This window comes from Arachis hypogaea, chromosome 18, assembly GCF_003086295.3.
Source record: "Arachis hypogaea cultivar Tifrunner chromosome 18, arahy.Tifrunner.gnm2.J5K5, whole genome shotgun sequence".
NCBI classification, from domain to species: Eukaryota; Viridiplantae; Streptophyta; class Magnoliopsida; order Fabales; family Fabaceae; genus Arachis; species Arachis hypogaea.
In genome coordinates, this window is record NC_092053.1 from 16,771,180 (window position 1) to 16,796,030 (window position 24,851).

At 32.6% G+C, this 24,851-nt stretch overlaps 1 protein-coding gene and 1 long non-coding RNA gene across 5 annotated transcripts; one reads left to right on the forward strand and one right to left on the reverse strand.

The window, feature by feature from the left end:
• On the forward strand, positions 1-24,531 carry LOC112771646 (probable terpene synthase 2). 4 transcript variants are annotated; one of them, XM_025816431.3, is made up of 7 exons: positions 1-292; positions 19,902-20,184; positions 20,300-20,669; positions 21,012-21,230; positions 21,390-21,534; positions 21,622-21,867; positions 24,042-24,531. In XM_025816431.3, exons 1-7 carry the CDS (start codon positions 158-160, stop codon positions 24,336-24,338), a joined length of 1,695 nt encoding a protein of 564 aa, XP_025672216.1. In that variant the 5' UTR covers positions 1-157; the 3' UTR covers positions 24,339-24,531. The 4 variants fall into 4 exon arrangements, with proteins under 4 accessions (XP_025672216.1, XP_072081685.1, XP_072081684.1 ...); XM_072225584.1 differs by having other exon boundaries at positions 24-292; positions 24,076-24,531; XM_072225583.1 differs by having other exon boundaries at positions 24-292; positions 24,259-24,531.
• LOC140181575 (uncharacterized) lies at positions 13,226-16,462 on the reverse strand. Its single transcript, XR_011876438.1, has 2 exons — positions 15,003-16,462; positions 13,226-13,460 (listed from the first exon to the last, which is right to left on the reverse strand). It is a non-coding gene; the product is annotated as an uncharacterized lncRNA (long non-coding RNA).
• Positions 24,532-24,851: the final 320 nt, after the last annotated feature.

The window sequence follows — 24,851 nt, forward strand, 5'->3', positions numbered from 1 at the left end:
GTCCACTTGGCCACACATTTTTCACATTTGAAAAATAAATAGGCATCCAGAGCAAGGGACATTAACTCATCTCCCTTTGCATGAGTGAACCATATTCTTTCTATATATAGTAATTGGTTCTTAACTCCTTAACATCGTTTATTAACTAGTACCATACATGTCTCTTTCAGCTTCGGTTCCAGTGATACCTTCGACTCAACATGCCCCTTCTAACTCAAAGCGACGCTCTGCAAATTTTGCTCCTAGCATTTGGCATGATACTTTCTTGAAATATGCTGATTCCGAATTTTCGGTATGTTATTTAATTTTGTATATGCATATACATATATGATAAAATATGAGTATTGATATATCTATATTATCGTGGTATATCTTTTTGAATTTTTACATATATTCAAAATATGGATTAGTATGTAATCTAATACTTCTATGCAAGAGACTTAGAATAATGCTTGGATAAGTGTAGTGTAGTAGTAGTGGTGGAAGGGTGTAATAAAGTGAATAAATTATAAATAGTTTTAAGTTTAACAAGAATAATAATCCCTAGTTATATAGAAGTAGTTATCTAGAATCCTTTTTTTTTTGTTATTAAAGTTATCTATAATTCTAGATCGTATTTCTAACGGAAAAGAAAAAAGATTTACAGGCAACCACATGTGTGAGAGAGTCCACAGTCCAATAACATTTATAAATTGAATTTTGTTATACAGTTAAGTATTTTTATCAATAAAATCTAATTAAATTGACTCAAACTAAAAAAAAAATCATTCACATAAAGTGTGCGTAAATCATGCATTTTTTTCTTGGCATGATTCTTTCTCATTGTCGTTTTTTTATTGTTGCTGCTATTGTTGCATCTTTTTTTTTATTTCTTCTTCTCGTACTGTTATTGCAGTATTTTTAATTTTTTTCTTTGTCTATTTTTTTTTATTTTTATTCTTCTTAAAAGGGTGAAAACAAAAAAATTTATGAGAAGATAAAATAAAGAGATGAAAAAGAAGATAATGACGATGATGAAGAAGAGGAAGAGATGAGTTTTAAATTGGGCAGAATTTATCAAAAAAAATTAATATTAAACTTTTTAAGTATGATATAAAAATTTTCTAAATTTTGACACCAAAATTTCGTAATAGTGATTCAAAAATTTCTTTAACTAATTAGAAATTATAAAAACAAAAATAGCACCGAATATTTTAATCGTAGTAACACCGAAATTTCTCTCAACATATCTTCTTTTGCTTCTTTTTCTTTATATTTATCTTCTTTTTCTTTCTCTCAACATGTTCTTCATTTTCTTTTCCATATTTTGTTATTGATATAAAAAAAAATTTTATATTTTCTTATGTTTTACTTCAAAAATAAAAAATTTTATCTAAACAAATTTGTTTTAAATTTAAATTATATACTTCTAAGTCCTAAGTAATAAATTGTCTGGCAATGTAGCATAAAAATCAATTCAAGTTTTGTGTTTATCATGATAAATTTATGTGTTTTATATAACAAATTTTTCAGTGCCATCTTTATTTTATTTCTGTATTTTATATAAAAAATTTTAGTGTTGTTCTTCTTTTTTATTATCATCATCATTATTATTTTTTGTTTTTCTTTTTTATTCTTTTCTTTTATGACATTTTTAAAATACACAAACAAAAAAGATAAAAGTATAAGAAAAAGAAGAAAATGACGTGGATAATGACGTTGATGATGAAAGAGGAGGAGAACAATAAAAAAAAAAGAAGAAATCAAATGAAAAAAGAAGAAAGAATGAGGAGGCTGGAGGATAAAAAAAGAGAGAATAAAAGCAAATAAAAAAAACATATATATATTATTATTTAATTAAAAAAAAGAGAATAAAAGCAAATAAAAAAACACATATATATTATTATTTAATTAAATTTGGTTACAGAAAAACTTTGATTATTTAGAATTACTATTATAAATCAAAGTATAATGATAGCAGTATTTAAATTTACTTTAATTTATTTCAAATAGAATGACCAATAAAAATACAGCAATTTAAATTGAATAATCTCATTTTTATAAATCATATATAAAATGAAACAAACTTTGGATCTAATTTTTAAAATCAATTTAATCAAATTCAAATCATAAAAGATCACATAATATACTATTTTCAAGAATAATGTTTTTTCTTTTTACTTATGTATGTTCAATTCATTACAAAATTTGTGTTAAACATGTATTAACTTTTATAAATATAAAAGGAGTTAGTTTTAGCACCTATTATATTTATAAATTTAATCAAAAAATCAATTTTTTTTAGCTAATATTTATGGGTAAAATTTTGGACATTGGTCTTTTATGATAAATCCTAAATTTTAAATACTAATTTTCAAAAAATAAATATTAAAAAATTAATTTTTAATAAAAATTAACTACTCTATTTTTTAATTTTAGTCTTTTAATTTTTTATAACAACAAAGATAATGTAAATTTGTTGATAACTTTTATCAAATAATACTACTTTTTTCTTTTTCTTGATTTGAAATAATACATTTTACTAAAATTTGGCCTCTCCCTTATTTTTTTCGGTTGACGATCGGGGTCCTTAGACCCAAAACTAATCAGCGGAGATAGAAATCAATCGGGCAATGTTACCCTTCTGATGTCCTCATCTAAACATTGCCTAATACTTAAAGGAGGCAAATAAAAAAAAGTTAAGACCAAAGTCACAAAGCAAACTATCCTTGGCCAAACGATCTGCTATTCTATTGCCTTTTCGGTAGGTGTGCTTGAGCGTAACCTCCCAATCTTGTCTTAATAGGGCACCGATAATTTGCACTAATTTTTCTAGATGTTTGTTTCTTTTCTGCTTTTGAATAATCACTGTATAAGCTGCTAGGGAGTCTAACTCGACTAGAATCTTCTTCAAGTCCAACCGCTAGCCTACTTTAAGGCCATGAAAAACTGCTTAGATCTCCACTTGAAAGGCTAAGCAACACCCAAGATTGACCATATATCCTGTAATCCAATTTCCCTCTTCGCTTCTAAATAATCCTCCACAACCTGTGTGTCCTGGATTTTCCGATGAGGCTCTATCTGTGTTAGGTTTTATCCATCTACTTTGAGGAAGCTAGTGTCCAAGCTATGTGAGCTTTTACTCTCTTTCTTGTGCTCCCTGTCATCAAATTAGCTTTGTTGAAAGTTGTGGTTATCTCATGGGCATATAGAAGGATATTGAAGGAAGCATTCTCAGGCCTTTTAAATGGTGAGAAAAAAATTTATCTATTTCACCATTTCCAAATCATCCAAATGGTTGTCATGAAGATGGTTAACCACTTGATTTGGTTATATTTATCTATTTTTCATTACTAAATTCCAACAAAATCAGACATCGAAGGGAGCTCTAAAAAAATAACACAACTTAGAGGGATGAATGAGTTGCGTCCAAAGCTTAGACGCTGCAGGACAGTCATGGATCACATGCTCCATTGTCTCGGAATCACCCGCACATCGATGATAGTCCGGAAAAGAGCAAAAAAATTTTGCCCTCCTGGTCGAAATCATAATTCTCTTATGGGCAGCCAACCAATTAAATATTTTGATTTGTTGAGGTCCTGACCATTTCCAAATCAAGTTCTAGGTTACATCCGCAACACCAGGCTAGTTTGCTATGGTATGATATGCACTAGCCACAGTGAAGTCTCCATCTTGTGTCAAATCCCAAATAATTCCGTCTGCCTCCAGCATAATATTTGGGGCCAATATAACTCTAATCTTGTTCAAATCTTCTTGTGGTAAGAAGACCCGAAGCCTGTCCAGATCTCAATCACCATCTTTTTTCACATAATTAACCACTCTACAGCTTCTTTCTTCATTGCATAAGGATGCAATTTCCCTTTCTTCCAAAAGTGGGCCATTTGTCATCCACTTATCACCCCAAAAATTTATGCTTTCTCCATTTCCTATGTTTAACGCTATATGCTGTCTAAATTGCTCCCGTGACTTAGCCAGATCCTTCCAAAGCAGAGAATCCATTGCTATCATAGAGAATTCATTGAGAAAATTCTTACTCCTTCCATACTTACTATATAAAACATCAATCCAGAGCCCATCTTGCTCATTAATTAATCTCCAAAGAATCTTGCACATAAAGGCTTCATTCATGTGGGTGAGTTTGCGAAAGCCTAGGCCTCCTTCACATTTCGGCTTGCACAGAGTGTTCCAACTTACAGCGTGAATTTTACGGACATTTTGATCCCCTCCCCAAATAAACTTTCGTTGAAGCTTTTCAATCTCATAGATGATTCCTTTGGGTATTCTTGAGTGCATCATGTCAAAGTTGAGTATTGGAACCAGCACCGTTTGCGCTAAAGTTAACCTATCTGCCAAGGATAGGCAGCTAGCTTTCCATCCTCCTAGCTTGTTGTTGACCCTATTTAGGACATGCTTATAGTTATCTTTGGCTCTCCCCTTGTCTTGGATCAGAGCTCCTAAGTATCTTCCAATACATTTGGCTTCCTTGTAGCCACTTATGTCACACAATCTGCTTCTCATGTTGTTTTCCACCTTGCTAGAAAAAAAGATAGAAGTCTTATTGCCATTGATTTGAGCCCCGATACTTCACCAAAAAGCTTAAGAGTGTCCAAAATTATATGCATATGAGCACTGTTCGCCTCTGCAAATAAAACAAGATCATCCGCAAAAAGAATATGTGAAATATAGGGACCATCCCTCCCCGCCTTCGTTGGACGCCAATCACCATTCCTCACCCTATCTTCTATTAAATGAGACAGCTTGTCCATAGCTATAACAAAGAGATAGGGTGAAATTGGGTCCCCTTGCCTAATTCTCCGAGAAGGGTTGAACTGATCTGTTTTGCACCCATTCCAAAGAAGGCTATATGATACTAACCTCACACAAGACATAATGATTCTGCAAATTTGATTTGGGATATTGAATTCATAAGCTTTCTCAAAGTCTATCTTGATGGCCATAAATTGCTTCCTTCCTTTCATCCGTCTCATGGAGTGCACCATCTCCTTAGCTATAATTAGGTTATCATGAATTATCCTTCTCGAAACAAATATGGATTGGTTCAGAGCTATTCTTCCTTAGAGATTAGGTTTGATTCTTTCTAGCTACCAAAATTTTTGTGAGGCATTTATACATCACATTGCACAATGCAATTGGTCTGAATTGAGTGAGGAATTTCGATTATTTTCTCTTTGGAATAAGAGCTATTAAAGTGTTGTTGACCCCCTAAATTAGAGTAAAATCCCTCCCATAGGCTTTGAATAAACTGTACAAAGGAGTTTCCAACCGTTTTCTAATTCTCCTTGAAGAAAAGAGTTGGAAATCCATCTTCCTCAGGTGCCTTTAAAGATCCAATGCCAAATAAGGCTCCTTTAATTTCATCGTAAGTCAAGGACTTCAACATATTTCTTCTATGCACCTCATCCATTGATGGATATGAAAGATTAGTAGAAAAAGGGGACCTCCTAAGATTATCCTCCTTATACAATTCAATAAAATAAATTGCAAGCAGCGCCTTTTAAAACATCTTGATTATCACACCAAACACCATTTGCAATTCTTAGTTTAAGAATTTTATTTTTTCTTCTCCTCACAAGAGTTTTTGTGTGGTAAAACTCGGTGTTTTTATCTCCTTCAACCAGCCAATGTTGTCTCAACTTCTGTATCTAAAAGACTTCTTCTCTGTTCAAAATCTCCTCTAGTTCTCCTTCCAGTCTTCGTTCCAAATTTTCTAAGAAAGGATTTGTACCATAGTTAGGAGATTTTTGAATACTTTCAATACGATTTAATAGTCTATTTTTTTTCCTTAAAAATATGACCAAATTTTTTTTATTCCATTTCTATAGCTCAGTAGACAACATACATAAGGCTTGGGGCATTGGGAGGGAATTTTTCCACATCTTATTAATGAAATCAGCAAACTCCGGGTGTGTTTCCTACATTGCTTCAAACCTAAAAGGTTTAACACCTTTATTAGTCTGAGAAGGCTTCAAATTAACTAACAGGGGATGATGATCGGAGTTGACTCTTCGAAGAACTGAAATGAAGGCTTCTGGGAAGAGAGTTCTCCACTGTGCATTCGCAAGTGCTATATCGAATCTCTTGAAAACCCTGTCTGTAACACCCTCACTATCAGAAGTCACGCTTCCGGTTGCGCTAGTCTGATAGCAAGAAGTATTACGACTACTTTACATACTAAATACTAAAATAGGAGCCTGTGACTCGACACTATATCGCTGATTTCTTTGAAAACCAGAAATAAATACTTTATCTTAAGAAAAATATAAGTAGGCATAGATTCATATACAAGACTCCTTACATAATAACTCAATATATTATACATATAAAACATACAATTTCTATCCCTCTTACAAACTTGTAATAACAAAGACGATGGAAGAAAATAATCTAATTAATACAACAACATATAAACCAAATGCAGTATAACTCTTCTTAATGCTTCTTCATCTGGTTCTTGAAAAGGTAAAGCTGTAGGGGGTGAGAACCTAACCACATGGTCTCACCACGGAGTTTCAAAGTTGTCATAAGAAGATATTTAACAAGAAAACTATTTTCAAGCTCAGTGATTATCATTGCCTTATGAATCTTTTAGAAACCAATAGATAGTCGTTCAAAATCTTTTCAAAGAAACAATGTTTAATCTTTCAGAAATCTGAAACCTTTCCCTTCTTATAGGAAAATCTCAATTAGAAACCAACCACGCAACCAAACAACACATTCATTAATTCAGCACCAAAATTCATTCTCAAATGTAGCACGCCAGGACAAACACAGGCAAGTCAGACAAGGAAAGCACAAGTAGGTAGCAGTTACAGCAAATAGTTCAAGTAGCAGTTAAGAACAGCTTAGCAATTAGGCAAACCAAAATAAGTTTAAACCCAAGCAAAGCATACAAATGCATATGATGCATGCCTGTCCTATGGCTGATGAGGCTCATCTGTCGGTTATCCAGCCAGCCCGACAAGTCTGAATTGTCCTTAGACTGTCCCCAACGTGCATCCCCAAGAGTCTATGCATAACTTTTTCTCAAATAATCAATATTGCTCAATGGGGGTAACATTCCTGGGAATTTATATAGTGCCCGGTCACACTTACGTCATAGGGTCAACAGAGTATCGAGTTTTCAACCTGGTACACGTGGTGGCAAGCCATGGTACTTTATCCAGGGAACCTCGTATCTCAGATAATTCAATTTCATAAGCCAAATGAATAATTCCAAGTTCATATCTCAACATTCTCAACATCATAATCATTCATCAATCCAAATCTCATTTCCAAATTCATTCAAAAACCATATTTCAAAGAAAATCCTCATCATCCTTCTTTCTATTCCGTCCGTTAACAATCCCAATTCAAAATATAATTCTTTCTTTGATAAATAAATCAATCTTAAAACATATAACATTTAAAAAAATAAATCTTTTTAATTAATCACTTCAAATAAAACTTCCAATTTTATCAAATTTCGGCAGCATCTCCTCTAAAACTCGGACGCTGCCACCCTTTTCGGGTCCCATCCAAACATTTCTCAAACCTTTTCTCAACCATTTCCAAATCTCATTCATTTTCAAAACTCGACCAGTTCCAATATCAAATTGTTTTCAAAGCAAATCAATGCCCATAATAAATCTCTTTTTAAAATCAAACCAGCCCAAATACTAAATCATTTATAAAGTCAGACTAACTCAAAATTAAACCCTTTCCAAAATTAATTCAGTTTCATATTCCAAATCATTTCCAAAGCCGATTTCTTTACATTATCAAAAATAGCCTCAAAAACAAGAAAGCCAGTTTTCATAATAATCAACTAAATAACCTTTCAAATTAATTTCTTTTCAGCCATCACAAACTACTCAAGCAATCAAGCAATCAGTCATTCAGTCCAGCGAACAACTACATTTATAAGACAATCATAATCACAGACATATGTTTCTCACATTAATATCTATTTATAACAACTCTGTAATGTAAAATAGATTTTAAGAAAAACCCCTACCTCAATTTAGTCAAGGCTCAGTAGTTAAACGCATCAATTCCTCTTCCGTTCATCAACTCCTGAGAGAGCAATTGCTTTACCAGCCTTCAATATTATAGTCCCAGAATCTCCAACATTAGTAACATAGAGATGGTTATCAATCATAACAGTGGTTGAAGCAGTAGAGCCATCATCCCGGAAAGTGTCTTTTTCAGAATCCAGAAATTGAGAATCAGTCCCTTGATACGTTTCACTTATAGCCAATTTGGCACCAGTAAAGAAAATTTGGATGCTTCATGAGATTATCAAAGAGATGCTCTTTCAAATACTCTGCATCATGAGAACTACCATGACCATCAAATATTCCAAATAAGCATACTAAATGACCACCAAACTTCAATGTTTTAATATCATAAAAATCCTCCATCCTTACTCTCTTCCATCTAAAGCTTGAATACCCACAGCTAAGCCTTCCATCCTTACTTTTCCACCCTCCACTTGCAAACCGGCCATCATCATCTTTTTCTGGCATCATATTCACAAGGGAACCAACACTTCTTGACACAGAACCCGTATCCACCATCATCACTGTGAATGTCTTAAATTGACGAATAAGAAATACTAGGGACAGCTTGCAAACTCTTCTTAGTGTTGTTTATTCTCACTTGTTTGGAAAAGGTTCCAGCTTGAACAACCAAAGACTTACACGACTGCTACATACCATCTAACCGACCAACCAAGAAGACAGGGGTTCCGGCGGCAGTTTTCAGCAACCACACCCACAGTAGTGCGGCTTCCAACATAACCAAATAGAGCGACAGTAACCTTCGAGCAACTCCGATGAGCTTCATAAGCGATGGTAAGAAAGGTGGTCCCGACGGCCATAGGCTCCTGCAGCGGTGGTGAGATTTGGCGGCAGTGACGTAAACATCGTCTCCTTCCTCGCGTCGCACTCCTCCTCCGTCAGTCTCCTCTCTTCGGGCACTCTCTCTCCTCGGCTCCACCATGGATGGCGGTGACTCTGCTTGCGGTGAGGACGACAATGGTGACCTCAGTAGTGGCAGCGGCGGCAAGATGCGACGGCAGCGGTGGCTTCTCCCCTGCGCACGCTCTGCTCCTCCCTTGCATAGCTCTGGTTCGCGCTCCTCTTCCTCTGACGGCGACACACAACGGCACGGACGCATCTGCGGCGGCGACGGCCTCAGCCGCGACGAAGAGCGACGGAACAGCCCACCAGCTCCGGTGCGTCTTCCCCCTTCCACCGCCGCACTTCCCTCTCTTTCTCTCTGTTTTCTCGGATTTCACTCTCTCTTTTCTGCTTTCCCTGTTTCTATTTCCCTTCTCTTTCTCTTTTGGTTTGTTATGAAGCTATGTTTCTTTAAAGGAAAGGGGGATATGACGGTGGTGGTTATGGGTTAGGGATTAGGGTATAATTAGGGTTTGATTTAGGGCAAATGTAAAATTATGAATTTTTGGGTAAATTGGGGCTTTGTTAAATTTTAATAAAATTAAGAGATATTATATTAAATTAAATTCTAAATTAATCCTTTAAAATTATTTTGAGGATATTTTTTAGTTATTAATTTGTTGATTAGCTTTTAATTAAATATTCTAATTTAAAATATAAAATAATATAATTAATTTTCTTTGTTTATAAGAATTAAAGTATTAAATTACAAAATCTTAATTATTTAAATCAAATCATATAAAATTCTTATTATTTTACATTTATTAAACTTTATAATTTAAATATAGAAAATGATTCGTTAATTATAAAATTAGATAAAACCTTAAATTACTTTAAACCCAATTAATCAAAATTTGCTTTAATTATCTTTAATAAAATAATTTCTGAAATTAAAGTACTTAATGAATAAATAAATCAAAATTAGCTCTTAATAAGATTTTTCTAAAATTTCTGGGTCTTACATCCTACCTACCTTATAAAAATTTTCATTCTTGAAAATTGATACAAAATAAAAGAGATTTCATATTACTTCGCTCTTGAACTCATTTAAAGAAAAGGCAAAAGGTCCTCAATATATATATACATATAGTTTCATATACCAGGATTTTCATATAAAAATATGAAGGGTATAAGTATTATGTGAAACAAGGTTACAAGATAGGCTTGATGTACAAGATGATATGTTTCAAACATGTGATGGTAAAGCAAGGCGGTAAAAGGTTATAAAACAAGTCAGAATTAAAACGATATGCTTAACATCCGTATACTAATCTCATACCAACTTCAGAGACTCAACTATTCAAACTTTAACATAACTTATCTCCACCATTCTTAACCGTACTTCATTGAACAATTCATCCGAAGATTTCCAATTTTGTCAAACACTTTGCAAACCTTACTACTGGTCATAGGTCCCACATGAATAAAACTTTCACGTAAAACAAGGTTTCACAATTTCCTGTGATGTCGTACACTTACGAGTTTCACCTTTTACGTTCATCAAACGTGTCCTAAGGGACTAACGTGTCGTTTACTAAGTCTAACGGTGCACAAGATACCAAAACTAATCTCGAGTATATTCAAAAAGATAATAGACCATAGAAAAGAAAGAAAAGTGACAGGGGCAGCGTTCGCGAGAATTTGAAAGAATAAATGCAATTGCAGATAAACAAGGATGCTCAAGCAACGATGTTTGCTAAAAAGAAATCAATTGACAATTTCAAGGATAACCTTTGGATCAAATAAATTCAATAGGATCAATAAGAAGAAAATCAGCGCATTAATTTAAAACATTTCCAAGTTGAGTCGACAAGTATGAGATTTCATAGAAAATGAATGATTAAAGACTATGATAATGCATTACTGCGGAACAACTTCAAATGATCACGGGGTTTCATAGTTCGTAGAGGAGTACAGAATCAATAGCCGTATTGCAAAAGTTTTAACATAGTCAGAAGTGTAAGCAGATCAAGGTGTACGTAAGGTACAAATGGTGAAGCAAGAAAATTTAAATTACATTTCAAGAAAAGAAAAGGAGGAACGATATGTCAAATTGAACGGCACAATTTAGAACACATAAACCAATACAACAATAAAAAGGGGCACTTTACATTTTCAAAGATTCAAGAGTCAGCATCGTACTCAAGACGATTCCAATGTTATGTTAAAGAGAAGTATAATGACAAGGATAGACGTTCTTAAAGATTCTAATAGCAATTTACAAATAAGAGGCGGATGTATGGAGACGATGAAAAGAGAACGGTGTATTCGTTAGAATTGAATTCAGGCTAAACCAAAGTACAAGATTCACAAGAAAGTGACCAGAGTCAAGGACGCCATTTACAAAATCCAGGGGAATGTGTAGGAACGCAATCAAATGAAAGGTCCACAAGAAATAGATAAACTTAAGAGGAAAATCATCTTACTTAGTAAAAAAAGAAGATATGAAATAAACAATTAAGGGAACTGAACAAAGTATAGATGTTTGCGTTACCTCGAAACTTCGCGACTCCTTATAACCTCGTACACTTACCAAATTCACTTTCTGCGCGCACAAATCGCGTCCCTAAAAGCTAACACATAAGAAATACTAAACTTGAGAAGATTACAAATGACACAAATGGTATTTGCAAGAAATAGGGAGAATACCCAGGTTCACAGTTGAACAAGAATGGTACTTCGCAAGGATTTGAAAGAATATGTGAGATTATCAACAGACAAAGATGTATATAAGCAATGAAGTGTAGTGTAAAAGGAGTTAATTTGAAAGTTTAAGAAGGAATTTTGAATCAAGAGCTTCGACATGGCAATAATAAGAAAGAAAGTACAACAATTTAGAATAACTTCAAATTGAACCTAAGGGAAATGGGTTTATCTTTTTCTAAAGAAAGTATATAAATACAATATTTTTCAAAAAACCAAACTAAACAAAGGTAAATATTATGTTATGCTAAATCAAATTCAAATTAAAATAATTTATATGAAGTTTATTAAATGAAAATTAATTGAAATAAAAGCAGAAATCTTGCTTTAGGAGTTTTGAAGAGTTCGTAGATACATAATCAAGTAAATATATATATGCATAAAAATTCTAATAATGTTGTAAAAGGATCAAATTATGTTCAAATGAGAAAATCTAAGGTAAAGTATTCTTGTAAGGATAAATAAAGACTAAGTAGTACTTTTAGATAAAAGCATGTTGTAACTATATAAAGAAATTATTTATTATTTTTTTGTAGGAAAATACTTATAAAATCAAAGGTTGTCGTATTCAGATTTCAAATAATGGTTACAATCAGAATCAGAATCAAACAGAAAAGGGATTAAAATAGAACTATTTTCAAAAAAGATTCTAAGATAAGAATTGTAGAAGAAAACTACTAGAATTGATACATTTTATTAAAACAAAGTCAGTTTTTATCGTTTTTATGAAGAAACATAAAACCAAAGATTATAATCAGAGTAGGACACACAATAGTTGCGGAACACAAAACATGAAAACTAAAATGCATAATTAGTTTACTACGAATCGCGACTCTTAAGATTTCAAATGATTTAGGAATCAAGGACTATGCGTTGCACCAAAACTAATTCGAGATCAAATCAACAAATACCAAATTTATGAACAGTGTCAAGGTTGAATGTTCCTTAAAGATTCAAACAACAATTAGGAACATAATCAAACAAGGATATATATGAATGACAAGACATGGTAGAAAAATATCCAAAACACATTCCAAGAAGAAATCAAGAACTAGAGATTCCAATACAATTGATAAAGAAAAAGATAACGTCAAGCACGAATAAAGATTATACGTCGAAACGGAACTAATCTCTAGAGCTTAGTTTCTAATGTTCCCAAAACCCGCGACTCGCATTGTCTATGACTCGCATATCGTCTATGATAACCCATTAGTGCTTCCATACACATAATTCACTGGTGTTAAGCCGGCCAAACTTAATACCAGAAATTATGCAATGCAAGACTAATGGTGTTAATCAATAGACCGTCATGTGCATAAAGCTCTAATTCTCGTTATTTGAACGAGACCTATTACATGACAAATGCTCAGAGTATGCAATTGAAGCATAATCAGTCCATTCCCAAGACTCTACAGGAAAGACCGCTCTGATACCATAATGTAACACCCTCACTATCAGAACTCACGCTTCCGGCTGCACTACTCTGATAGCAAGAAGTATTACGACTACTTTACATACTAAATACTAAAATAGGAGCCTGTGACTCGACACTATATCGCTGATTTCTTTGAAAACCAGAAATAAATACTTTATCTTAAGAAAAATACAAGCAGACATAGATTCATATACAAGACTCCTTACATAATAACTCAATATATTATACATATAAAACATACAATTCCTATCCCTCTTACAAACTTGTAATAACAAAGACAAGGGAAGAAAATAATCTAATTAATACAACAACATATAAACCAAACGCAGTATAACTCTTCTTAATGCTTCTTCATCCGGTTCCTGAAAAGGTAAAGTTGTAGGGGGGTGAGAACCTAACCACATGGTCTCACCACGGAGTTTCAAAGTTGTCATAAGAAGATATTTAACAAGAAAACTATTTTCAAGCTCAGTGATTATCATTGCCTTATGAATCTTTTAGAAACCAATAGATAGTCGTTCAAAACCTTTTCAAAGAAACAATGTTTAATCTTTCAGAAATCCGAAACCTTTCACTTCTTATAGGAAAATCTCAATTAGAAACCAACCACACAATCAAAAAACACAATCATGAATTTAGCACCAAAATTCATTCTCAAATATAGCACGCCAGGACAAACACAGGCAAGTCAGACAAGGAAAGCACAAGTAGGTAGCAGTTACAGCAAATAGTTCAAGTAGCAGTTAAGAACAGTTTAGCAATTAGGCAAACCAAAACAAGTTCAAACCCAAGCAAAGCATACAAATGCATATGATGCATGCCTGTCCTATAGCTGATGAGGCTCATCTGTCGGTTATCCAGCCACCCTGACAAGTCTGAATTGTCCTTAGACTGTCCCCCGACGTGCATTCCCAAGAGTCTATGCATAACTTTTTCTCAAATAATCAATATTGCTCAATGGGGGTAACATTCCTGGGAATTTATATAGTGCCCGGTCACACTTACGTCGTAGGGTCAACAGAGTATCGAGTTTTCAACCTGGTACACGTGGTGGCAAGCCATGGTACTTTATCCAGGGAACCTCGTATCTCAGATAATTCAATTTCATAAGCCAAATGAATAATTCCAAGTTCATATCTCAACATTCTCAACATCATAATCATTCATCAATCCAAATCTCATTTCCAAATTCATTCAAAAACCATATTTCAAAGAAAATCCTCATCATCCTTCTTTCTATTCCGTCCGTTAACAATCCCAATTCAAAATGTAATTCTTTCTTTGATAAATAAATCAATCTTAAAACATATAACATTTTAAAAACAAATCTTTTTAATTAATCACTTCAAATAAAACTTCCAATTTTATCAAATTTCGGCAGCATCTCCTCTAAAACTCGGACGCTGCCACCCTTTTCGGGTCCCATCCAAACATTTCTCAAACATTTTCTCAACCATTTCCAAATCTCATTCATTTCCAAAACTCGACCAGTTCCAATATAAAATTGTTTTCAAAGCAAATCAGTGCCCATAATAAATCTCTTTTTAAAATCAAACCAGCTCAAATACTAAATCATTTATAAAGTCAGACTAACTCAAAATTAAACCGTTTCCAAAATTAATTCAGTTTCATATTCCAAATCATTTCCAAAGCCGATTTCTTTACATTATCAAAAATAGCTTCAAAACCAAGAAAGTCAGTTTTCATAATAATCAACTAAATAACCTTTCAAATTAATTTCTTTTCAGCCATCACAAACTACTCAAGCAATCAAGCAATCAGTCATTCAGTCCAGCAAACAACTACATTTATAAGACAATCATAATCACAGACATATGTTTCTCACATTAATATCTATTTATACCAACTCTGTAATGTAAAATAGATTTTAAGAAAAACCCTACCTCAATTTAGTCAAGGCTCAGTAGTTAAACGCATCAATTCCTCTTCCATTCATCAACTCCTGAGAGAGCAATTGCTTTACCAGCTTTCAATATTATAGTCCCAGAATCTCCAACATTAGTAACATAGAGATGGTTATCAATCAAAACAACGGTTGAAGCAGTAGAGCCATCATCCCGGAAAGTGTCTTTTTCAGAATCCAGAAATTGAGAATCAGTCCCTTGATACGTTTCACTTATAGCCAATTTGGCACCAGTAAAGAAAATTTGGATGCTTCATGAGATTATCAAAGAGATGCTCTTTCAAATACTCTATAGCATGAGAACTACCATGACCATCAAATATTCCAAATAAGCAGAATGACCACCAAACTTCAATGTTTTAATATCATAAAAATCCTCCATCGTTACTCTCTTCCATCTAAAGCTTGAATACCCACAGCTAAGCCTTCCATCCTTACTTTTCCACCCTCCACTTGCAAACCGGCCATCATCATCTTTTTCTGGCATCATATTCACAAGGGAACCAACACTTCTTAACACAGAACCCGTATCCACCATCATCACTGTGAATGTCTTAAATTGACGAATAAGAAATACTAGGGACAGCTTGCAAACTCCTCTTAGTGTTGTTTATTCTCACTTGTTTGCAAAAAGGTTCCAGCTTGGACAACCAAAGACTTACACGACTGCTGCATACCATCTAACCGACCAACCAAGAAGACAGGGGTTCCGGCGGCAGTTTTCAGCAACCACACCCACAGTAGCGCAGCTTCCAACATAACCAAATAGAGCGACAGTAACCTTCGAGCAACTCCGATAAGCTTCATAAGCGGTGGTAAGAAAGGCTGTCCCGACGGCCATAGGCTCCAGCGGCGGTGGTGAGATTTGGCGGCAATGACGTAAACATCGTCTCCTTCCTCGCGTCGCACTCCTCCTCTGTCAGTCTCCTCTCTTCGGGCACTCTCTCTCCTCGGCTCCACCATGGATGGTGGTGACTCTGCTTGCGGTGAGGACGACGATGGTGACCTCAGTAGTGGCAGCAGCGGCAAGATGCGACGGCAGCGGTGGCTTCTCCCCTGCGCGCGCTCTGCTCCTCCCTTGCATAGCTCTAGTTCGCGCTCCTCTTTCTCTGACGGCGACACACAACGGCACGGACGCATCTGCGGCGGCGACGGCCTCAGCCGCGACGAAGAGCGACGGAACAGCCCACCAGCTCCGGTGCGTCTTCCCCCTTCCACCGTCACTCTTCCCTCTCTTTCTCTCTCTTTCTCTCTGTTTTCTCGGATTTCACTCTCTCTTCCCTGCTTTCCCTGTTTCTATTTCCCTTCTCTTTCTCTTTTGGTTTGTTCTGAAGCTATGTTTCTTTAAAGGAAAGGGGGATATGGCGGCGGCGGTTATGGGTTAGGGGTTAGGGTACAATTAGGGTTTGATTTAGGGCAAATGTAAAATTAGGAATTTTTGAGTAAATTTGGGCTTTGTTAAATTTTAATAAAATTAAGAGATATTATATTAAATTAAATTCTAAATTAATCCTTTAAAATTATTTTGAAGATATTATTTAATTATTAATTTGTTGATTAGCTTTTAATTAAATATTCTAATTTAAAATATAAAATAATATAATTAATTTTCTTTGTTTATAAGAATTAAAGTATTAAATTACAAAATCTTAATTATTTAAACTAAATTATATAAAATTCTTATTATTTTACATTTATTAAACTTTATAATTTAAATATAGAAAATGATTCGTTAATTATAAAATTAGATAAAACCTTAAATTACTTTAAACTCAATTAATCAAAATTTGCTTTAATTATCTTTAATAAAATAATTTCTGAAATTAAAGTACTTAATGAATAAATAAATCAAAATTAGCTCTTAATAAGATTTTTCTAAAATTTCTGGGTCTTACACTGTCCATGCCTTCTCTAACTTCCCTTTTCCATGTAAATTTGGAACCAACAAATCGCAAATCCAAAAGTTGAAAATCGTTAATCCATCTCCTGAAATGGCTACAAACATGACTGTTTACAGCGGTTCTACCTTTTTTTTTCTATGGTCTCCGCTATTTCGTTAAAATCCCCTACCAACATCCAGGGACCAACTATATTAACAACTATTTCATAAATTTTATTTTAAAAAATTCTCCTTGTATCCTCCTGAGTGCTAGCATAAATTGCAGAAAGCAACCATCTGTCTTTTTAACCGTCAACAATTTTCAATTAACAAATTGGGGTGAGAGCATACAACATTAATATCTAAACTAGCATTTTTCTAAAGGGCCCATATTCCCCAATAAAACCCACAGCTTTTTCTCTATGAGAGAAAGAAAAACCCAGCTCGTAACCAACATTCTCCACTTTCTAACCACTACATTTAGTTTTATACAGAAGCACAATGTCCAGCTTATATTGCCTGCAAAGCTCTTTCAACATGTTTATAGTGGCTTTGTTGGCCACTCCTCTAATATTTCATGATAATAAAATCATAAATAAACAAAATAAAAAAATGGTAGAACATCACCGCTTATGAAGGCATAGGCTCCCTAAACATATTGCATGTCCTCCTTCATCAGATGGGTTCTATCCTGGTTTTGGTCAACTCTCATTTCTTCTTTTTCTTCATATTTTTCCATTGTTTGGATTAATATTTTTGTCTCCATTGACTCAAATTCTGGAGGTTTTGGGTCAGGTGGATCCACTCTAGTGATAGGTACTTCTTGGAAGAAGTTTGGACTAACTGAATTTTGAGAAACCGAATTTTTCTTAGTGTCTATTCACTTGATTCTCGATGTATGTAGTCACATTCATAAAATATTGTGGGGTGGATTATGTCTGGCTAACTTGGGATGAAGGATGCTTTGTATGGACAGGTTGGTGATACTGGTTGGACTGAATAGTTTGGACATCTTGTTGGTTTTGGATGGACACGTGGGTTTTGGCATATGGGAGGCCTTTGGGGTCAACATTCATTGGGCTTCCATTAGCAACAGAAGTTTCTAAGGTTAACAGACTAGATGGGCCATCTTGTTTTTTTGGGTTGCTAGCAGAAATGGGCTTGGGAGTGGCTGACAGGGTCTTGTTGTTGGCTCTTCTTTTGCTGTGTGAAAAAATTACTCTTGTCTTTTTCTGTAGGTGTGGCATTGGCAATAGAAGCTTCCACAATTTCATAACCCTGCTGCACATTAGATTCCCCATTCACCAACACTGCAAATTTCGAAAAAAATTTTCCCTCCACAAATATATTTTTGTTTCCTTTTTCACCTTCACTACTACTTGTACCTTCACCTCCTCCCCTTGCAGGTTTCTTGCCACGTGTTGTCCTTTGTACCAGCCACATGGACCATAATTATCCTCATTTTCTTGTAAGACCTCTTTACCCTTGTGATTTTTTGGAATCTCTTTATTGCCCCCTTCTTCCTCCTCCTTTTCAGCTGATTGAGACTTTTGCCTCTGTTCAACCTCCTTCCTCCTCAATTCCAGGCATTCTGATTTCTCATGGCCAATTCTTTCATAGTGGAAACAACCTGATGAATTCCTTTGTATTTCACATTGTAAGTAACCCCGTTAATTTGCTATTGGGAGATCAGGAATTTTTCTATCTCCACCTCTACACATAGCTGTGCAAATCTACCCCTTGCTACCTGAGCAGTGTTCACATCCACTTTCAGAGTTCTTCCCACAACATTTCCTATCTTTTCAAGAATTCTTCTATTGCAATACTCAATAGCTAGACTAGGGAGGCGGATCTAAGCTGCAATTTTTTCAATGAAAGTAAGAAAATGATTGAATTCTGGTTGCCATAACCGGATAGTTAAATAGTGGTAAAACATTTTCAATGGCCCCTTAGTAATAGCAAAATCTAGGTCCTCAGAGTTATAAAAATGCACAAAAAAAAATCATTGCATAAATTAATCACATCCAAGCTTCCTTGTTTTTTTTTTTTTTTTTACATTGCTTCTAAAATCTGCATTTCAAAACAGGCAAGGAGATTTCTCTTCCCTACAGTTTCACTATCAAAGAGTCCCACCAACGACTCCTGAGTTCTCTCTGCATTTCTTCTCCTATAATCAAGTTGTAGATACCTTCCGCCGTTTTCTCAACTCGGGCCTCACTCTCTTCATCCTCCAAGTCTGACTCTATTACCTTGTTTTTAGCTTTCTTGCCCTCATCATCAATCCTCTTAGTAGCGCTACCGTTCCTCACAATGGTCGCAAAGGATGGGGTTCCTCCCGGTGCACCAAAACCATGCCGCTGACTGTCTATAACTGGTTGTGGGCTGCATACCACCATATCCACACCGTCTTTCATCTCTTCTACCTCCATCCATTCCTCCACTCAACATTGGCCATGTCCCTTAAGTATTCATCTCCTTTCCCTGACTTTCTCACCTTCTTTCCTAATCTATGGAGAATCTCGCCTTCCTTCCACATTCTCTCCCTTGGGTCATACTGACGAGGGGTCCCTCCCCAGACGAAGCCACCATGCATGGCCTCCCCTTTAATTTATGCAATTCCTAGATCTGTTCCTCATCAAGCCCATTTCCTTTCCTTGATAGTCATGCCAACAGAGTGGGCGGGCTGGGGTAATTCCCTAAATAAAAAGATGTTTTTTTTTTGTATTTTCTAATATTGAAAACTTAAAAACTTATTTATCAACCCCGAATCGAATTATTATATACTATAATTGAAACATAAAGCAATATTTGTACCAGTTTGATTTGTATTAGATTTGATTTAAGAATTAAATCAAATCCACAAATTTCGCAATAAATCATCATATAATAATTTTGATTGGGTTGATCATATATAGAAACATTAGATAAGTGACCTACTCTAATTTGTTAATTTTTCACTCTTTTGAACTAACATATATATTAAACCAAAAACATTTACAGGGAATCAACGAAACCATGAAACAAGAACTTCAAATGCATAAAAAGAAGGTGAAGATGTATTTGTCTTCTAATGACAATAATATCTTACAAAAGTTATGTTTAATAGATTCAATTCAACATTTGAGTATATCTTATCATTTTCAACATGAAATTGATGAAATATTAGCCCAAATCCACAATGATTTTACCAACAATAATGACCTTGTTACAAAAGAATGCGATCTTCACTTTATTGCATTACTTTTTCGTTTATTTCGACAAAAGGGATATTACATTTCATCAGGTATGTCTAAATCTCATTTTTCTATCTTATTTATAATTACATTACCTTAAAAAAATGCGTACTAGTTGTTAATTATATGGATTCACACTAGTTAGTATATATGTGAATTACATAGATATTTTCAACAAATTCAAGAATAGAAGGGGAGAATTCGATGAAATAACTGATGTTCAAGGAATGTGGAGCTTGTATGAAGCTGCACAATTAAGAGTTCATGGAGAAGATATATTAGAGGAAGCACATGAATTCACATACAATAGACTTAAGTCTATCACCAATCAATTGAGTCTATCTCTTGGTGACCAAATCAATCAAAGTTTAGGACAACCTTTTCACAAGGCAATTCCAAGAATGAAGGCAAGGTCATATATATCTTTCTATGAAAAAGATCCTTCATGTGACAAGGTTGATCTTCTAAACTTCGCAAAATTGGATTTCAATATGGTGCAAAAATTGTACAAAAAAGAAATTGGTAGCAACACCAAGTAAGTACTATACTTCTACTCAAGTTCTCCTAGTTAGTTTTTTTCTATAATTAGGTTATTTTCATATAAAAAACGTTAAAATTAACGAAATATTTTTTTTCAAAAATATGTGGTGAAAGATTTAATTAGATTTTTAATTATAAATATTTCAATTTGTAAACAAATAAGAATGATCTAATTACAAAATTAAAAGTAATATACGGACTTAATTGAAAAAAAAATATAAAGATCTAATTAAAAATTTGGTGAAATTATAAGGATCAATGTAGTAATTAAACCTAAAAAGAACTCCCATAATTAATTATCATGACATCAGCTTTAACTAGTTACGTTGTATTACAGGTGGTGGAGAGAATCAGATTTTGCAACAACGGTTCCTTATGCAAGAGACAGGATAGTTGAAGTATTCTTTTGGCCTTTTGCTATGAACTCTGATCCTAAATATAGCACTGCAAGACAAATAATAACCAAATTGGTTTTATGTATCTCTCTTATGGATGATACTTATGATGTTTATGGCACGGTTAAAGAACTTGAACTCTTCACTAGAGCAATCCAAAGGTTTGATCTTAGAATAAGAATTCACCAAAGTTTATATTATGCTATCTCAATAAAGAATAAAAAGAAAAAAAAAATAATATCTTTATCAATCCCATCATTATATTTAGTTTTTTTTCCCTTAATTTTTAGACCTTTTATATTTTTATTTTTATTTTTCAGATGGGATATTCGTTACATTGAATCTCTTTCAGAGTGCTTTAAAGTTGTTTTCAATGCAATTGTGGAATGTTTGATGGAAATAGACGTTTTCATGAATGATGTGAATGGAGACTCAAGCTTAGTAATGCAACATGTTAAACAAGCCGTATGCTAATTTCATTAACACACTTATTATTTAGTTTATTAATGAGCACTTTAATTAGTTAGATAACTTTATTATATATACTTGCAGTTTTCTAATTTTGTACAAGGTTACATGGTTGAAGCAAAATGGTGCCATGAAGGCTATATTCCAACATATGATGAGTACAAGATTAACGGAGTTCTCACTTCAGCAAATCCATTGTTTACAACAGTGTTCACTGCCTTCGGAGAATCTGCAACCAAAGAAATGTTTGGTTGGATTTCGAATATTCCGGTCATCTTAAAAGCCACATCACTTGTTTGCAGACTACTAAATGATTTGGCCTCACACAAGGTAGAGATTTTTCTAATTTTTTTTAATTAATTTGATATTACATAAAATTCAATTTTGATGCACTATTAATATAATAATCATGTTAGGTATATTAAAATCAGCTATTAAAATAAAATATATGTTAAAATATAAATACACATTAAAAATAAATTAAACAATACAATATTTATACACAAATATATTATTGATTGATTTTAGTATATAAATAATATTTGATGAATTCTACCTTACCCCCTCTAAAATAACATATAAGTTACCCTTCATGATGTATCACACTTTAATTGGTTATTATCTTAACTATAGTTGGGTTGTTTTGTAATTTATTATTTGAGATGGGTAATTGTATAATTTCTTAAAATATTAAAATTCTACCCGCCTTTCACGCAATCTCTTTCTACAATACATCATTCCTTAACGAGTCGTTGAATTCCCATGGCTTATAACTTCTTCGTTCTTCCCCAGTATAGTCAGCACCGACTTCATTGCTATCTCATGTCCTCTCACCCAATCTTTTTTTTTTTTTTGCCATGGATCACTCCTTACCAATATAATTAATGGTTAGTTTGGTTATTAAATTTTTTTCATTAAAAATAATATATGGAATATATATTCATATGTAAAATATAATATAATATAATATAATATAATAAATTTATTCAGAATACTTAAAAGTATAATTAAAATCAGAAATATATAAATATAATAATAAAATTTGTACTCTAAACAAGTAAACATATCTTTTATCATACATAAATTATTTAAAAAAATATAAATTGTTAAAATTAATAACACAAATTTAAAATGATAAAATTCAACTTTCTTATAAGTAATTTTTATAGTATTTTTATTCTTTTAATTTTTAATTTATTAATATTTTATTATTTAATTAATGATTAAACAAATTATTTTCATGAGAAATATTTTTTGTATAATCTTAAAGAAGAGACCAATATACCAATTTAAAAATTAATGTAAAAATGATATTTTAAATAAAAAATAGTTAATATTAAAATTTTTAAATACAAAAACAAATTATATAGATATTCAGGATATAAATATAAAATATATGTTTAAAATAAATAAAGGAGACAAAAATAATTATTTATTTTTCATGAGTACTCCCATTTTATCTGTTTTATTTATTTTAAGCATATATTTTATATTTATCTTTTAAATATTTATACAAATTATTTTGTATTTAAAAATTTTAATATTAAATATTTTTTATTTAAAATTTTATTTTTACTTTATTTTTTAAACTACTATATTGGTCTCTTCTATAAAATAATACAAAAAATAATTTTTTATAAAAATAATTTGTTTAATCATTAATTAAATAATAAAGTACTAATAAATTGTAAATTAAAAGAATAAAAATATTATAAAAAATACGGTAAAAAAAGTTGGATTTTATTATTTTAAATTTGTATTATTAATTTTAATAATATATTTATTTTTTAAATAATTTATATATGATAAAAAATATGTTTACTTGTTTAGAGTACAAATTTTATTATTATATTTATATATTCATGATTTTAATTATACTTTTAAGTATTTTAAATAAATTTATTTTATTATATTATATTTTAAATATGAATATATATTCCATCTTGTAATTAAATAAAGATATATTTTTTTAATGAAAAAATTTAATAACTGAACTAACCATTAATAATGTTGATGTTGGTAAGGAGTGATTCATGGCAAAAAAAAAAAAAAAAAAAAAAAGAGATTGAGTGAGAGGACAAGAGATAGCAATGAAGTCGGCGCTGGCTATATTGGGAAGAACAGGGAAGTTACGAGCTATGGGAATTCAACGACCCGTTAAGAAATGATGCAATGTAGAAAGAGATTGCGTGAGAACGTGCTTCAATTAACGGGGAAGAATTTTAATATTTTAAGAAATTATACAATTACCCATCTGTTCATCTCAAATAATAAATTACAAAATAACTCAACTATAGTTAAGTAATGACCAATTAAAATGTGACACATCATAAAGGGTAACTTACATGTTATTTTAGAGGGGTTGGGTAGAATTCATCATAATATTTTTATTAGTATAAAATAATTTTAAACATACATATAATTATATAATATTATATTTATAAAAATAATTATTTTTTATATTAAAATAACTTTCGCTTTTTATATTTGATCAACATATGTAGTTTGAACAACAAAGGGAACATGTTGCTTCTGCAGTAGAAAGTTGCATGAAGCAATATGACTTTTCAAAAGAGGAGGCCTATGAATTTATTAAAAAGGATATCAATGATTCTTGGAAGGATATGAATGAAGAGTATCTCAAGTTAACTGAGAAAATCCCAAGATCCATCCTTGATTGCATTGTTAATTTGGCACGCATATGTGAGTTTCTATATGCAGACTTTGAAGATAAATACACCAACTGTGAACTTCTGAACGATCACATCATGGCACTGCTTTTGGACCCCATCATCGTGTAGCAGTTTCCTCAAGAAATAAATTGTTTAACATTTGTTCTAAATAAATAACTCTAACAAATTTTATTATAATATAATTAAGAAACTGATACTAAAATCTTTTTTATCTCATTCTTATCATATTGCGTCCATTGTGTAAGTTGTGACATGTATATATATATGTTGTTTAAATTCTCTTTGTTGATTGTTTGTGTTATATTATGTTGTTTGCTATTTGCAATAAGTTAAGTAAGGTTATACTTTGTTCTTTGTTGTTTAATTGTTTTTCTTATTTTTGTTAGTGATTTGAAGCTTCTAATATACTCCAATTAGTCGTTAATGAGATTATTTTTCTTGTTCTAAAAAAAGACAGAAATTAATTTGTAAATAGATTTAAAAATAAAAAAATATTGAAAAATGGATGAATGGCGTATTATGCACAAATATGGATCTGCTATTGTCAGAAACCACAAAGCGTAACCTACGTTTTGAGTGGGACGAAGATCAAGAAAATGTTGGTGCCTGCAAAACGCAACC

What these genes read in the sequence shown, in the direction of transcription:
- LOC112771646 (XM_025816431.3), top strand. Translation starts at nt 158, where the DNA reads ATGTCTCTTTCAGCTTCGGTTCCAGTGATACCTTCGACTCAACATGCC. An exon ending in TGCAACATGTTAAACAAGCC is followed by an intron (nt 21,535 to 21,621) that starts GTATGCTAATTT and finishes ATATACTTGCAG; the next exon opens with TTTTCTAATTTTGTACAAGG. An exon ending in ATGATTTGGCCTCACACAAG is followed by an intron (nt 21,868 to 24,041) that starts GTAGAGATTTTT and finishes CAACATATGTAG; the next exon opens with TTTGAACAACAAAGGGAACA.